Source organism: Heterodontus francisci, chromosome 6 (genome assembly GCF_036365525.1).
Source record: "Heterodontus francisci isolate sHetFra1 chromosome 6, sHetFra1.hap1, whole genome shotgun sequence".
NCBI classification, from domain to species: Eukaryota; Metazoa; Chordata; class Chondrichthyes; order Heterodontiformes; family Heterodontidae; genus Heterodontus; species Heterodontus francisci.
Genome location: NC_090376.1, coordinates 39325789 through 39343792, shown reverse-complemented (window position 1 = coordinate 39343792; position 18004 = coordinate 39325789). Strand labels below are relative to the sequence as shown.

The window sequence follows — 18004 nt, the reverse complement described above, 5'->3', positions numbered from 1 at the left end:
TTTCTGGAGCTAGGCTGTCAACTAATCTTTGCTCTAAGCCCAATAACTCCCACAGCTACCTTGATTACTCTCATCAGACTGCTTCCTGTAAGGACCCTACACCATTCTTCCAGTTTCTCCATCTCTTGTGTCTTCTGACGATGTCTCCTTGCACAGCATTGCTTTTGATATGTCTTCCATTTCCTTAATAGAGGATTCCCGTCCACTGTGGTTGATGGGGCCCTTGCTGTGTGCATCTCTTTTCCCGCACTTGAGCCCTTATCCCTCCCCGTTCCACCCAGGCCCAAGCTCAGGTCTCCTTTGTCCTCTCTTGCACCCCACCAGTTTCCACATTCAAAGGATCATCCTCCACCATTTCTGCCATCTCCAACGCAATGCCACCAGCAAACATATCTCCCCCCTGCCTGATTCGACATCGAGAACAACAATTTTAGATCATAACCACTGGTACTTTTTCGGACAGCAGGTGCTGATGATGGTTCTGCTATTGCCATTTATAGCTCCTTTGGACCCATCTTCTGTTTCTTTACTTGTCCCATTACCACCTCCTTTTGTCATTTAATCATTCCTGCCTTTCACCCTATCACAGACCTCCCTTTTGTTCTTTCCTTCCCTACTTCTACTTGCTTAAAAACTGTTGCCTCTTTAGCAGATCAAAGATCATCAACCTGAAATGTTAGCGCTGTTTCTCTCAACACAATTGCTGCCTGACCTACTGACCATTTGCACTATTTTTGCTATTTATTTCAGATTTCCAGCATCTGCAGCATTTTGTTTTTGTATTATTGCTTTTCATCTTACAAATTTACCCAAGGTAGCACAAAATAGTAAAAGTACACATATATACACTGTGTGAATGAGTATTGAGATCACATGCCCAATAGCAGTGCTGATTACTTATTTTGTATTTACCAACCAGAAATGCAATAGTCTCATCTGGATTCCCAGTTAGTCATGTGTTACCAGTAGCTAACACACTGGGACAACACGGTTCCAGGTATAGAAGATAATAAATTTCATGGAAATGGTAAATTTAGAAAATTATGTTTAAATAAAGCTGCAAGAGTAGGATGAGGCACCAAGGATTCACACCCGTAAAAGACAAATTTAGGATTATGTTAGGAAGTTTTCTTTCACATAGACTGAAATTCTTAATTCAATTAAGAGCCAATTGGATGTTGCAATAGGAAACTTTATGGTAATTCTGGGTGGCAGAAGTGAAATGTGACAAGGGCCTTCCTTATCTGTAAATATCATGACATCTTATGTATTTTGTTTTTCCTTTTAGCCATCTCCCAACGTGTTGGAACAACTCTACCAACCTAGGCAGGCAGTGACCTATGGCATGCTCCTTGATCCATTCTTTAGAACCATCTGCAAAGAGGTGGACCTAGCAGGATATGTGATCCACATTTTGGGAAGATCAGGTACAAAATAACACGAATACAAAAGCAAAATACTCCGGATGCTGGAAATCTGACTAAACGCAGACTGAGTGACCGCTTTGCTGAACACCTCTGTTCAGTCTACAAGTGCAACTCTGAGCCTCCTGTTGTTTTTCATTTTAATTTTTTATCTTGCTCCCATTCTGACCTTTCTGACCTTGGCCTGCTACAGTCTTCCAGTGAAGCTCAGTGCAAACTTGAGGAACAGCACCTTTATCTTTTGACTGGGTGCTTTCCAACATTGAGTTCAACAATTTTAGATCGTAACCTCTGCCCCATTTTTATTTTTATTTTTCTCATGTTTTGTTTTTTACTGGTTCCCCCCTCCCCCCCCCCTTGTTTCTTTCTTATTCCATTTACTTTGTGTGCAGATGGCTGCGATACTGCCATCTACGCCTCATCCAGACACTGCTTTTGTTTCCTTACTTGACTTTGTACCATGAAACCTTTCGTCATTTAATGTCTCCTGCTCTCCACCCCATCACAGACCTTCCCTTTTATTCTTCTTCAGCCTCCCCACCCCCTGCTTCACTTGCTCAAAACCTATTACATTTGTAACCTTTGCCAGTTCTGATGAAAGGTCGACCTGAAACGTTAACTCTGCTTTTTTTCTCCACGGATGCTGCCTAAATCGCTGACTATTTCCAGCATTTTCTGTTTTTGTACTATATAATGGGAATTGTTTTACCAGGTTCAAAGTATGGAACTGGAAAAGGCCTTTAGGGCATATATATGCTCTATAAAATGAGCTATTCATGATCTTTATGTAACCAGTTTGGCTCCTGACAGGCCCAAGCAACATTCAAGGTTGATTACTTGGCTAAATAAAAATTAAAGTTGTTTCTGTAGTTTCCAAATTCCCAGCTGTACAAGTATTGTAGCTGAGTTGTTGTTTTCAGGCTTAGATGAGAGTCAAAAGAAAAGTAAGGGCAGCATTATGTTGTGGTTTATGAAATAATCCTGGATTCTTTCAATAATTCATAGTAAACCTATGTTTCAAGTTGTTTATTTTGTAAATCTTGAAACAGCTTATGGCTTTTCCTGCAGTAACCTGATTAATAAAACATTTTGGTATTGCTGTAATGCTAGATATAAGATTGCTGTATGTGACAGTGCCCTAAATACAACTCAAAGTTGGGATAAGACTGCAAACACAACTTGAGAAAATTGAAATGATTGTGCAGGAGCAGACAGACGGGGTGGAGGGTGGGGGGGAGGAAAGGGGGGTGAAGATGGTGGTGGGCATATGTGCACGACTCATTGAAGGTTGAGAAAGTGGTTAGTAATAAAGCGTATGGGATCTTGGCTTTATAAATAGGGGCACAGAGTATAAGAACAAGGAAGTCATGATAAACCTGTATATGACACTGGTTTGACCTCAACTGGAGTGTCGTGTCCAGTTCTGAACACCACATTTTAGGAAGGATATGAAGGCGTTAGAGAGAGTGCATTAAAGATTCATGAGAATGGTTCCAGGAACTTCAGTTACATGGATAGATTGGAGAAGCTGGGGCTGTTTTCCTTCGAGAAGAGAAGGTTGAGAGGATATTTGATAGAGGAGTTTAAAATCATGAAGGGTCTGAACAGAGTAGATAAGGAGAAACTGTTCCCATTGGCAGAAGGATCAAGAACCAGCGGACACCAATTTAAGGTGAATGGCAAAAGAAGCAATGGCGACATGAGAAAAAAAAAATTTTCACGCAGCAAGTGGTTAGGATCTGGAATGTGCTGCCTGAGAGTCTGATGGAGGCAAATTCAATTGAGGCCTTCAGAAGAGAACTGGATAATTATCTGAAAAGAAAATAATTGCAGGACTATGGAGAAAAGGAAGGGGAGTGGGACTAGTTGAGTTGCTCTTGCGGAGATCAGGCAAAGACACGACAGAGCAAATGGTTGCCTCCTGGGCAGTAGCCATTTTATGATTCTCTGTGTATATAACCAACAAATAACCACTTTACCAAAGCAAAAAACTGTAAAGCTGGAAATCTGAAATAAAAATAGAAAATACTAGAAATACTCAGTAGGTCAGCAGCAGCTGTGGAGAGAGAAACAGTTAATTTTTCAGGTTGATGATTTTCCATCAGAATCGGAAAAGGTTAGCAATGTAACCAGTTTTAGGCGAGTACAAAAGCAAGGAAAGGAGGGAGTTGAGGAAAGAAAAAGGGAGGCCTGTGATAGGGTGGAAAGCTGAAATATTAAATGGTATGGGATGATGGTGCAAGGCCAAAGGCTGTGGTAATGGGACAAGTAAAGAAAGATAAGGTAGGTTTAGAGCAGTGGTTCTCAAACTGGGATCTGCTGATCGCTGGGAGTATGTAGATACTTTGCAGGGGTCTGCGAAATAATGTGTAATGCAGGACCTCTAGGGTTGTAATCTCAGGATTACTCCCTGTGCCACATGCTAGTGAGGGTAGGAATAGGAGGATTAGGCAAATGAATGCGTGGCTGAAGAGCTGGTGTAGGCGGGAGGGCTTCGGCTACTTGGATCATTGGGATCTCTTCTGGTGCAGAGGTGACCTGTACAAGAAGGACGGGTTGCATCTAAACTAGAGGGGGACCAATATCCTTGCGGGGATGTTTGCTAGTACTACTCGGGAGGGTTTCAACTAGTCTTGCAGGGGGGTGGGACCCAAAGTAGTAGTCTCTCAGATGAGATAGTTGAGGCAAGTGTAGAAGTTAAAGCAAGCAAGTCCAGTAGGCAGGCCGGGCAAGGGGCAGGACAGGGAGTGTGGAAGGTCTGGTAGGTGAAATTGCATTTACTTTAATGCAAGAAGCCTTACAGGTAAGGCAGATGAACTCGCAGCATGGATCGGTACGTGGGATTGTGATATAGCTATTACGGAAACGTGGTTGAGGGATGGGCAGGACTGGCAGCTCAATGTTCCGGGGTACCAATCCTTCCGGCGTGACAGAGGTGGAGGTAAGAGAGGAGGGGGAGTTGCACTATTGATTAGGGAGGACATCACGGCAGTACTTAGAGAGGATATCACAGGGGTAATGTCCAGCAAGGCCATATGGGTAGAACTTAGAAATAAGAAAGGGGTGATCACTTTGATGGGATTATACTATAAGCCCCCAATAGTCAGAGGGAATTGGAGGAGCATATATGTAGGGAAATCACAGACAGGTGTAGGAATTATAGGGTTGTAATAGTAGGTGATTTTAACTTCCCTAATATTGACTGGGACTGCCTTAATGCTAAGGGATCAGTTGGGGAAGAATTTAACTGTGTCCAGGATAGTTTTCTGAAGCAGTATGTGGATGGCCCTACTAGTTTTGGGGCTACACTCGACTTTCTCTTAGGAAATGAGGCTGGGCAGGTGGTTGATGTGTCAGTGGGGGAACGCTTTGGGACCAGTGACCATAACTCTATTAGCTTCAAGATAGTTATGGAAAAGGGCGACACAGTGGCGCAGTGGTCAGCACTGCAGCCTCACAGCTCCAGCGACCTGGGTTCAATTCTGGGTACTGTCTGTGTGGAGTTTGCAAGTTCTCCCTGTGTCTGCGTGGGTTTCCTCCGGGTGCTCCGGTTTCCTCCCACATGCCAAAGACTTGCAGGTTGATGGGTAAATTGGCCATTATAAATTGCCCCTAGTATAGGTAGGTGATAGGGAAATATAGGGACAGGTGGGGATGTGGTAGGAATATGGAATTCGTGTAGGATTCGTATACATGGGTGGTTGATGGTGGGCCGAAGGGCCTGTTTCAGTGCTGTATCTCTAAATAAAAAAAAAAGGATAGGACTGGTCCTCAGGTTGAAGTCCTAAATTGGGGGAAGACTGATTTCGATGGCATCAGACAGGAACACTCAAAAGTTGAATGGGAGAGGCTGTTTACAGGTAAAGGGACGTCTGGTAAATGGGAGGCTTTTAAAAGTGAGATGGGAAGAGGTCAGGGCATGTTCCTGTTCGATGGAAGGGCAAGGCTGGTAAGTTTAGGGAACCTTGGTTGACAAGGGATATTGAAGTTCTGGTCAGGACAAAGAAGGAGGCATATGTCAGGTATAGGCAGTTTGGATCAAGCGAGGAGTGTAGAGGATGTAGGACTACACTTAAGAAGGAAATTAGGAGGGTGATAAGGGGCCGTGAGATTTCCCTGGCAGATAAGATAAAGGAGAATCCTAAAAGATTCCATAAGTATATTAAGAGTAAAAGGGTAGCTAGGGAGAGAGTAGGTCCCCTGAAGAATCAGTGTGGCAATCTATGTGCGGAGCCACGGGAAATGGGCGAGGTCTTAAATGAATACTTCGTATTTGCCGTGGAGAAGGTCATGGAAGTTAGTGAATTCAAAGGAGGGAACACCAATATCCTGGTGCATATCAACATTACAAAGGAGGAGCTGTTGGAGGTTTTGAAGGGCATTAAGGTGGATAAATCCCCAGGGCCTGACCAGGTGTATCCTCGGATGCTATGGGAAGCAAGGGAGGAGATTGCTGGGGCCCTGGCAGATTTTTTTGTATCATCGTTAGCCACGGGTGAGGTACTGGAAGACTGGAGGATAGCTAATGTTGTGCCTTTATTTAAGAAGGGCAGCAGGGATAAGCCAGGGGACTACAGACCGGTGAGCCTTACACAGTGGTGGGAAAGTTATTGGAAGGGATTCTGAGAGACAGAATTTATATGCATCTGGAAAGGCATGGTCTGATTAGGGATAGTCAGCATGGCTTTGTGCATGGGAAATCATGTCTCACAAATTTGAGTTTTTCGAGGAGGTGACCAAGAGGATTGACGAGGGCAGGGCGATGGACGTTGTCTACATGGACTTTAGAAAGGCCTTTGACAAGGTCCCGCATGGTAGGCTGGTCCAGAAGGTTCGAACACATGGGATCCAGGAAGCGGTGGCCTCTGGTACAATACTGGTATTGTCACTGGACTAGTAACCCAGAGCCCCAGGTATTGCTCTGGGGACATGGGTTTGAATCCCACCACAGCAGAAGGTAGAATTTGAATTCAATTAATTTAAAGCTAGTCTAATGATGGCCATGAAACCATTGTCGATTGTTGTAAAAACCCATCTGGTTCACTAATGTCCTTTAGGGAAGGAAATCTGCTGTCCTTACCTGGTCTGGCCGACATGTGACTCCAGATCCACAGCAATGTGGTTAACGCTTACATGCCCTCGAAATGGCCTAGCAAGCTACTCAGTTCAAGGGCAATTAGGGATGGCCAATAAATGCTGGCCTGGCCTGTGACGCCCACATCCCATGAAAGAATTTTTTTTAAAATCCAGGGTGAGCTAGCAAATTGGATACAAAATTGGCTTGGTGATGGGAGGCAGAGGGTGGTAGTGGAGGGTTATTTTTCAGATTGGAGGCCGGTGACCAGTGGTGTGCCGCAGGGATCGGTGCTGGGCCCTATGTTGTTTGTCATATATATTAATGACTTGGATGTAAGGGGCATGATTAGTAAGTTTGCAGATGACACCAAAATTGATGGTATAGTGGACAGTGAAGAAGGTTGTCTAAGGTTACAACAGGATATAGATCAACTGGGAAAATGGGCAAGGGAGTGGCAAATGGAATTTAACGCAGACAAGTGCGAAGTGGTGCATTTTGGGAAGTTAAACCAGGGCAGGACATATACAGTGAATGACAGGGCCCTGGGGAGTGTTCTTGAGCAGAGACACCCCCTTGGGGTGCAAGTACATTGTTCCCTGAAAGTGGCAACACAGGTAGACAGGGTGGTGAAGAAGGCGTATGGCATGCTTGCCTTCATCGGCCGAGGCATTGAGTACAAGAGTTGGGACGTCATGTTACAGTTGTACATTAGGTTGGTTAGGCCGCATTTGGAGTGCTGTGTGCAGTTCTGGTCACCGCACTACAGGAAAGATGTGATTAAGCTAGAGAGGGTGCAGAAAAGATTCACAAGGATGTTGCCTGGTTTGGAGGGTTTGAGTTCTAAAGAGAGATTGGATAGGCTGGGTCTGTTTTCCCTGGAGCAAAGGAGGCTGAGAGGGGACATGATAGAGGCATATAAAATTATGAGAGGCATAGATAGGGTAGATAGCCAGTGTCTGTTTCCCATGGTAGGGGTGACTAAAACTAGAGGGCATAGATTTAAGGTGAGAGGGAGGAGGTTTAAAGGGAATCAAAGGGGTAAATTTTTCACGCAAAGAATAGTGGGTATCTGGAATGAGCTGCCTGAGGAGGTGGTGGAGGCAGGGATAGTAGCAACATTTAAGAGGCATCTGGACAGATACTTGAATGAGCAAGGCATAGAGGGATATGGAATTAATGCAGGCAGGTGGGATTAGTATAGATAGGCATTATGGTCGGCATGGACGCGGTGGGCCGAAGGGCCTGTTTCTATGCTGTACGACTCTATGACTAGATCATTGTAATACCACTGTGAATTCATCATTTGTTACTAACATGAATTTAATTCTGAACATGGATCTCAATTTTGTGGGTGTTCATAATAGGAAAATTGTGGTTTGTACAAATAATAACCACTTGCAATAGTACCTTCAACATAGTAAAACATCCCAAGGCCCTTCACAGGATTATGATTAAACAAAATATGACACAATCACATAAGGAGATAGTAGGATAGATGACCAAAAGCTTAATCCAAGATTCAAGTTTTAAGTAACGTTTTAAAAGAGGAGAGAGAGGTTGAGAGGTTTAGGGAGGGAATTCCAGAGGTTACTGTCTAAGCAGCTGAAAGCACAGTCACCACTGGGGGAGCAATTATAATCTGGGATGCATTAGAGGCCAGAATTGGAAGAGATCTGGTAGAGATTTCAAAAGCTTGTGGGGCTGGAGGAGTTACAGTGAAAGGCAGAGACTGGGCTATGGAGGGATTTCATGACAAAGGATGAGAATTTTAAAACAGGCCTTTGCCAGACCAGGAGCCACTGTAGATCAATGGGCATGGGGATGATGGGTGAACAGCACTTGGTGCAATTGAGTATATGGACTACAGAGCTTTGGCTGAGCTTAAATCTGTGGAAGATGGGAGGCCAACCAGGAGAGCATTGAAGTCTCGAGCGAACAAAGGCATGGATGAGGGCTCCAGCAGCAGATGAGCTGAGGCAGGGGTGTAGTAGGCAGCAGAAATGAACGTCCCTGAAAATACACCATGAATGTATTTTAAATCTGACTTTAAACTGATTTCCATTAAGTGGACTAGATTATTTGAGATGAGTCTGACACATTAATATAGTGGTAGCACTTCTGCTCTGATTCAGAAGGTCTTGGTGATAAGTGCTGCCACCTAGGCTGGAGGAGTACATTGTTTGTTCTAGTTCCACCTCTCCACGGGTCACAACATATATTTCAATTTTTTCCCACTTACTGATGCGGTCAATCGTAGACTCTATTTTTATCCCAGAATAAAACATACCAACCAGGTTTCTTCAATAAACAACAAAATTATCAGTTTATTATAAAACATGTCTTAGCCAGTAATGTTGTAAAGCATAAACACACAAATTGAAATATTACTGTTCCATTTTTGCCTTAGCCGCTCACATACACAACGGTTAACTAGAAAAATGAAGGGCTTTTTGTTTTTAGAACTCTATTACAGACCAAAAAAAGCACCTAGGCTGAATACTTGCGCATTCTTGAAGAAACAGCAGATGAGATATGTTGTGTTCCAAAACTGGCATACAGTCTGGCCTCAGAATACACATAGATGGGTCACTGGGATCTTTTAGGATAGTTCTTTTCATGGGACGTTGATAATTAATTTAGCCGGCTTTTCGTCAAAGACAGGAGATGAGATGAGTTGATACAGTGGACTTCTCAGGGTCTTTTAGAGAGCTGCTGGAAAGCTGAGCTGGGTTATGGTCTTTTCTCCTTCCTTGGGAATTCTCTCCTTGGAAGTTCCATCCCTTTTTATACAGTTCAATTCCAACTCAAAACAGTTCAAAAGCGAAACCAATGACAGGTCAACCTTTTAACCTCCATCAATCTTAAGCTGTCACTTTTTAAACTACTTCTCCAGGTGTCCAATGTTTTCTGTTATTTATTGAGCTGGAAGTCAGGTGGTTTCCGGGAAAGGCTTGTTGGTGGAAGTCAGGTGGTTTCCAGGAAAGGCTTGTTTTCCTCAAGACCTCTCAGTGCCTCCTTTTTAAAAAAAATGTCCAAGTACTGTTTTCCAAAGTCAAGTGGTCTTTCCCTGTGAAAACTCCAAAGTTTAACATTTCTTCAATCTTTCAAAAATGAATCCTCAAAAAATATATTTAACAAAGTACAGAGGCACTTTTGTAACACAAGCCCCATTTCAAAGATGACCACACAATCTAGGCTGACACTTCACTGGATACTGAAGATTTGCTGCACTGTTGGAGGGACTGACTTTTGGGTCAACCATTAAACCACAACCCTGGCTTCCCTCCTCCCCCCATGGCTGGTTGTAAAAGATTCTACTTGAAGAGAATGGGACTGCTAGTATCCTGGCCAATATTTATCCCTGAGCCAACACCATAAAAAATGATTATCTTGTTATTTATCTCATACATGTAATTATCAATTATCTCTGTTTATGGGGCCTTACTTTGCACAGTTTAGCTGCCATGTTTTAATAAATGGTAACAATGACTATATTTTTATCTAGAGGATAGTATTAAGGGGTGGTCTTCGTATGATGAGGCACTGAGTATGACTGACCTGCAGCCAGGGTTGTGCTGGTGCCAGTTCAGCAGAGGGTGCTGCACAGGACTCAGATGAGCACTTTGATGGGGCAGTTTGCAGAAGCAGGCCGATGGGTATGCACATGAAATGCTTGGTGCATTGGCAGGACTGCCACAACATCTGCATGTAATGTCAAGGAGTATGGAGGACACAGATGCCAACTTTGGACAGGATCTATTGGTGCTGCAGTGGAAGCTCAGACTTCTGTCATGCAATGTCAGACTGCTGTCATAATGGGTGTGGATGCAAATGTTCAAAAGGACTTGCAGGATGTCACAACAGTCCAGAAATCTGTCCTTCAGATTGTTAAGATTGCTGAGCTCCATGGAGCATGAACCTGCAGTCCTAAGAGTAGAGGAAATGGGAACAGGAATAGGCTCCTTGAGCCAGCTCCACTATTCAGTCAGATCATGGCCGATCTTTGACCGCAATTCCACTTTCGCGCACATTTACCTTGATTCTCTTAGTCGAAAAATCAGTCTTTGTCTTGAATATGCTCAATGACCTGAGAATCCACAGCTCTCTTGGATAGAGAATTCCAATGATTCATAACCCTGTAAAGAAATTCCTCCTCACCTCGGTCTTAAATGATTGGCCCCTTATCCTGAGACTATGACCCCAGGTTCTTGACATTTCAGCCAGGGGAAATGATCTTTCAGCACTACTGTCAAACCCCCTCAACATCTTAACTTTCAAACAAATCCCCTCTCGTTCTTCTAAAAGAGAGTATAGACTCAATCCATTCAACCTCGTCATAGGACAACCCTCTCATCCCAGGAATCAATTAGTGAACCTTCGCTGCACTGTCTCCGAGTTAAGTGTATCCTTCCTTAAATAAGGAGACTAATTCTGTACATAGTACTCCAGGTGTGTCTCGCCAAAGCCCTGTACAATTGTAGCATGACTTCCTTGTACTTGTACATTAGCCCTTTGCAATAAAGGCCAAAAATTGCTTGCACAAGGAACACAGAGTTAGCATGCAGGTACAGCAAGGACACTCAAATCTCTCTAGACATCAACATTTAAAAGTTTCTCACCATTTAAAGATGTTCTGCTTTTCTATTCTTCCTATCCTTTCCCCACATGAGACTCCATCTGTCAGTTTCTTGCCCACTGACTTAATCTATATATTTCTTTGCCACCTCTTTGTGTCATTCTCACAGCATACTGTCCCACCTAGCATTGTGTCATCAGCAAACTTGGATACATTGCTCCCAATACCTTCATCTAAATCATTAATATTGATTGTAAATAGAGGCCTCAGCACTGATCCTTGTGGCACCCACTAGTTAGATGCCAACTTGAAAATACCCCATTTCTCCCTACTCTGCCTGTTGTCCATTAACTAATCCTCTATCCATTCTAATATATTACCCCAATGGCATGAGCCCCTACCTTGTGTAACGACCTTATTGAATCTACCATTAGTTACCTCCTTGAAAAACTCTAATAAATTTGTGAGACACTATTTTCCTTTCATAAAACCATGTTGACTCTGCCTAATGTTATAGGAACATAGGAGCAGGAGTAAGCCATCAAGCCTGCTCTGCCATTCAGTACGATCATGGCTGATCATCCACTTCAATGCCTTTTTCCCCACACTATCCCCATATCTTTTTATGTTATTGGTATTTAGAAATCTGTCAATCTGCTTTAAACATACTCAATGACTGAGCTTCCACTGCCCTCTGGCGTAGAGAATTCCAAAGATTCACAGCCCTCTGAGTAAAGAAATCTTTCCTCATCTCAGTCCTGTGTGGCTCCCCGCTTATCTTGAAATTGTCTCCCCTGGTTCTAGCCTCCCCAACCAGGGGAAACACCTTACCTGCATCTACCCTGTCTGTCCCTTAAAGTATTTGTAGCTTTCAATGAAATCACTTCTCATTCTTCGAAACTGTAGACCATACAAGTCCAGTTTCCCCAATCTCAATTCATAGGATAGTCCCACCATCCTGGGAACAAGTTTGGTGAACCTTCGTTGCACTCCCTGTATAGCAATAATATCCTTCCTAAGGTAAGGGGACCAAAACTGTACACAGTACTCCAGGTGCAGTCTAACAAAGGTTCTATACAATTGAAGCATGACATGAAAATTGGTGGTGTTGTAAATAGTGAGGAGGAAAGCCTTCGATTACAGGACGATATAGATGGGCTGGTAAGATGTGTGGAGCAGTGACAAATGGAATTTAATCCTGAGAGGTGTGAGTTGATTCATTTTCGGAGGACTAACAAGGCAAGGGAATATACAATGGATGGTAGGACCCTAGGAAGTACAGAAGATCAGAGGGACCTTGATGTACTTGTCCATAGATCACTGAAGGCAGCAGCACAGGTAGATAAGGTGGTTAGGAAAGCATATGGGATACTTGCCTTTATCAGCCGAGGCATAGAATATAAGAGCAGGGAGGTTATGATGGAGCTGTATAAAATGCTAGTTAGGCCACAACTGGAATACTGTGTACAGTTTTGGGCACCACACCATAGGAAGGATGTGATTGCACTGGAGAAGGTGCAGAGGAGATTCACCAGGATGTTGCCTGGGCTGGAGCATTTCAGCTATGAAGAGAGACTGAATAGGCTGGGGTTGTTTTTCTTAGAGCAGAGAAGGCTGAGGGGGGACATGATTGAGGTATACAAAATTATGAGTGGCATTGATAGGTTAGATAGGAAGAAATTTTTTCCGTTAGCGGAGGTGTCAGTAACCAGGGGGCATGAAGGTGAGGGGCAGGAGGTTTAGAGGGGGTTTGAGGAAAAATGTTTTCACCCAGAGGGTGGTTGGAATCTGGAACATGCTGCCTGAAGAGGTGGTAGAGGCAGGAACCCTCACAATATTTAAGAAGTATTTAGATGAGCACTTGAAATGCCATAGCATACAAGGCTACGGGCCAAGTGCTGGAAAATGGGATCAGAATAGTTAGGTGCTTGATGGCCAACATGGACAGGATGGGCCGAAGGGCTTGTTTCTGTGCTGTATAACTCTATGACTTTGCTACTCCTGTACTCAAATCCTCTTGCAATAAAGGCTAACATACCATTAGCCTTCCTAATTGCTTGCTGCACCTGCATGTTAGCTTTCAGTGACTCATTGACGAGGACACCCAGGTCCCTTTGTACATCTACAGTTTCTAATTTCTTACCATTTAAGAAATACTCAGCACATCTGTTCCCACTACCAAAGTGGATAACCTCACATTTTTCCACATTATATTCCATCTGCCATGTTCTTGCCCACTCACTAAGTCTGTCCAAATCCCCTTGAAACCTCTTCGCATCTTCCTCACAACACACAATCCCACATAGTTTTGTGTCATCCGTGAACTTGGAAATATTACATTTGGTCCCCAAATCCAAATCATTGATAGCTGTGAACAGCAGGGATCCAAGTACTGATCCTTGCAGAAACCGCTAGTCCCAGCCTGCAAACGTGAGAATGACCCATTTATTCCTACTCTGTTTTCTGCCTGTTAACCAATCCTTAATCCATGCCGGTATATTACCTCCTAACCCATGTGCTTTAATTTTGCTAACCAACCTCCAGTGGGAGACTTTATCAAAAGCCTTCTGAAAATCCAAGTATATTACATCCACCAACTCCGTTGATCAATTCTGTTAGTAACATCCTCAAAAAAAACTTGAGCAGGTTCGTCAAACATGATTTCCCATCATAAATTCATTTTGACGATGCCCAATCAGATTATTATTATCCAAGTGTCCATTTATCACATCCTTCAGAATAGATTCTAGCATTTTCCCTACCACTGATGTAAGGCTAACAGGTCTGTATTTCGCTGTTTTCTCTCTCTCTGCCTTCTTAAATAGTGGGGTGATATTTGCGACCTTCCAATCTGCAGGAACCATTCCAGAATCTACAGAATTTTGGAAGATGATCACCAATGCATCCGCTATTTCCATAGCTACCGCTTTCAACACTCTGGGATGTAGAGTATTAGGTCCCAGAGACTTATCAACCTTAAGCCCCATTACTTTCTCCAATGCAACCTCCTTACTAATACTAATTTCCTTCAATTCCTCATTCTCCCTAGTCACTTGGATCTCTAATTCTGGGAGATTTCTTGTATCTTCCCCAGTGAAGACAGACACAAAGTAATCATTTAGCTTCTCTGCCATTTCTTTATTCTCTATTATAAATTCTCCTGACTGCCTGTAATGGACCTACATTTGTCTTAGCCAAATGTTTCCTTTTTATGTCCCTATAGAAGCTCTTGCAGTCCATTTTTTGCTCGATTACATTCATATTCTACTCTCCCTTTCATTATCAGTATCTTGGTCCTCCTCTGCTGTATTCTAAAATCCTCCCAATCCTCGGGTGTACTACTATTTGTGGCAATTTTATAGGCCTTTTCTTTTAATCTTATACAATCCTTAACTTTCATGGTTGACTGACTTTTCTTTTTGGGTTTTTCTACCTTGAAGGAATGTATAGTTGCTGTAAACTACGTAATATTTCTTTAAAGACTATCCATTTCCTGTGTACTGTCATACCTATTAATGTATTTTCCCACTCAGCCTCAGCCAGTTTGCCACGTATACCGTCATAATTCGCTTTGTTCAAATTTAACACCCTGGCTTCAGATTGAACTACTTCACTTTGAAACATAATATAAAATTCTATCATATTATGGTTATTCATCCCTAAAGGTTCTTTTACAAGATTATTAATTAGCCCTTTCTCATTACATAATACTAGTCTTCTCTAGTCGGTTCCTCCACATACTGCTCCAGAAAACCATCCCTAACACACTCCAGAAACTCGTCTTCCACATCATTAGGTTTACCCAGTCTATATACAGATTGAAGCCACCCATGATTACTGTATTACCCACGCTACATGCTTCTCTAATCTCCTGATTAATACCATGCCTCACAATAGCACTAGTGTGTTGTGGCCTGTAAACAACTACCGATGTTTGCTGTCCATTGCTGTTTCTTAGCTCCACCCAAAAGATTCCCTGTTTTCTTCCGATCTGAGATCCTCCCTTACTAATGCACTGATCCCAACCCTTATTATCAGTGCAACAGCACCTGCTTTTCCTTTATGCCTGTCCGTCCTAAATGTTGAATATCCTTGAATATTCAGTTCCCAGTCTTGGTCACCTTGAAGCCACGTTTCTGTAATGGCAATTAGATCATACTCCGTTACCGCTATTTGTGCCTTTAAATCATCTACCTTGTTGCGAATGCTGCGTGCATTTAGGTAGAGTGCCCTGAACCTTGTCTTTTTGACACTATTCTGCATTCTAAGCCTAGTTGACACACGTCTTTGTTTCGCCTGCCTTCTAATTTTACTTGCTATTTTTCTACTTTGGTTGCCAGCTTTACTTACTTCCAATTTGAGCTACCCCTCAGGTTCCATCCCCCTAAGAAGCTAGTTTAAACCCTCCGCTTTATGCTTTTCTAAGTGTCTTATTAACACCTTATTAATAGCTACCAGCATTTTCCTGATCACTGATGTAAGGCTAACCAGTCTGTTGTTCCCTGTTTTCTCTCTCCCTCCTTTCTTGAAAGCGGTGTTACATTTGCTACCTTCCAGTCCACTGACACCATTCTAGAATCTAGGGAATTTTTGAAGATCGCAACCAATGCATCCAATATCCCTGCAGCTACTTCTTTTCCCAGTACTTATGCCATTGCCCCATTAACTGAAACTCATTTCTTCCCACACCATTCTTTGAGCCACACATTTAACTCTCTGATCTGGTTGACCTTGTGCCAATTTGTGCGTGGCTCAGGCAGTAATTCAGAGACTATTATCCTTGAAACATAGAAAAATAGGAGCAGGAGTGGGCCATTTGGCCCTTTGAGTCTGCACCGCCATTCAATACGATCATGGCTGATCATCCAAACTCAGTACCCTGTTCCCGCTTTCTCCCCTTATCCCTTGATCCCGTTAGCCCTAAGAACTATATCTAACTCTTTCTTGAATATATTTAGTGATTTGGCCTCAACTGTTTTTTCTGTGTTAGAGAATTCCACATGTTCACCACTCTGGGTGAAGAAATCCCTCCTCTTCTCGATCCTAAATGGCGTACCCCTTATCCTTAGACTGTGACCCCTAGTCCTGGACTCCCCCACCATCGGGAACATCCTTCCTCTGGAGTTTAGAAGAATGAGAGGCGATCTAATTGAGATATACAAGATGATTAAGGGAATTGACAAAGTAGACATAAAGAGGATGTTTCCTCTTGTGGGGCAATCTAGAACGAGAGGTCATAGTTTTAGGATAAGGGGTAGCAGAGTTAAAACATAGATGAGGAGAAATTACTTCTCTCAAAGGGTCATGAATCTGTGGAGTTCACTACCCCAGAGTGCGGTGGATGCTGGGACATTGGGTAAATTTAAGGAGAAAATGGGCAGATTTTTAATTAGAAATGGGTTGAAGGGTTATGGAGAACGGGCAGGAAAGTGGAGTTGAGGCCGAGATGAGATCAGCCATGATCATATTGAACGGAGGAGTGGGCCTGAGGGGCTGAATTGCCTACTGCTGCTCCTAGTTCTTGTGTTCCTGCATCTAGTCTGTCCAGTCCTGTTAGAATTTTGTAGATTTTTGTGAGATCCCCTCTCATTCTTCTAAACTCTAGAGAATACAAGACTAATCAACCCAATCTCCCAGGAATCGGTCTGGTGAACCTTTGCTGCACTCCATAGCAAGAACATCCTTCCTCAGATAAGGAGACCAAAACGGCACACAATACTCCAGATGTGGTCTCACCAAGGCCTTGTATAATTGCAGCAAGACATCCTTACTCCTGTACTCGAATACTCTCACTATGAAGGCCAGCATACCATTTGCCTTCTTAACTGCCTGCTGCACCTGCATGCTTACTTTAAGCAACTGGTGCACAAGGGCACCCAGGTCTCACTGCACCTCCCCCTTTCCCAATCTATCGCCATTCAGATAAGCTACCTTTGTTTCTGTCACCAAAGTGGATAATCTCACATTTATCACAATTATACTGCATCTGCCATGTATTTGCCCACTCACTCAACCTGTCCAAATCACACTGGAGCTTCTTTGCATCCTCCTCACAGCTCACACTCCCACTCAGCTTTGTGTCATCTGCAAACTTGGATATATTACATTTAATTCACTCATCTATCACAATATATATATTGTGAATAGCTGGGGTCCTAGCACTGATCCCTGCGGTACCCCACTAGTCACTGCCTGCCACTCTGATAAAGACCCGTTTATTCCTACTCTTTGTTTCCTGTCTGCCAACCAGTTCTCTATCCATGTCAGTACCTTACCCCCAATCCCATGTGCTTTAATTTTGCACGCTAATCTCTTATGTGGGACCTTATTGAAAACCTGAGGTTCTGATTAACTTAGAACCTAGCCCCTCAAACTCCTTCCACAGAACCTCATTCTTAGTTCTGCCTATGTTGTTGGTTACTACATGGATCACAACTGGACCCTCCCACTCCAAGTTCTTCTTCAGCTGTCATGAGATATAACTCTGGCACTGGGCAAGCAATTCTTCGGAATTCTGGTTACAGCTGCAGAGAACAGTATCTATTCCTCTGACTACACTATCGCCTACCACTACTTTATATTCCCCCACTTAGATGTCCCCTTGTATCATGGTGCTATGATCAGTTTGCCTACAGTCCTTGTCCATACAAGTAATACGTATCTCCCATACTGGTTAGACAAGGTCGAGGGCTGAGGCTCCTCCATCACTCTAGCCTGGGTCCACCATACCTGCCTGACTTGCAGTCATACCCTCCTTTCCCTTACCAGTGACTAACTCTAAAGTACTACTTAACCTAAGGGTGTGACTGCATCCTGGAACTTTCCTACTTCAAGATGTCCCACAATGTTGGTAGCTCAGATTCCAGCCCAACAACTCTGAACCGAAGTTCCCCTAGTTGCAGATGTGGTTGCTTTGTATCTCACTGG

At 43.3% G+C, this 18004-nt stretch overlaps 1 protein-coding gene across 6 annotated transcripts in view; it reads left to right on the top strand.

Annotated features, from left to right (window-relative positions):
- The window catches only part of brca2 (BRCA2 DNA repair associated), a 177147-nt gene that overhangs the window by 136144 nt on the left and 22999 nt on the right, over positions 1 to 18004 (top strand). For all 6 annotated transcript variants that reach the window (XM_068033510.1, XM_068033512.1, XM_068033506.1 and 3 more), the window contains exon 24: positions 1289 to 1427. In XM_068033510.1, the coding sequence (XP_067889611.1) occupies positions 1289 to 1427 (139 nt within the window). The remainder of the gene's footprint in view (positions 1 to 1288; positions 1428 to 18004) is intronic.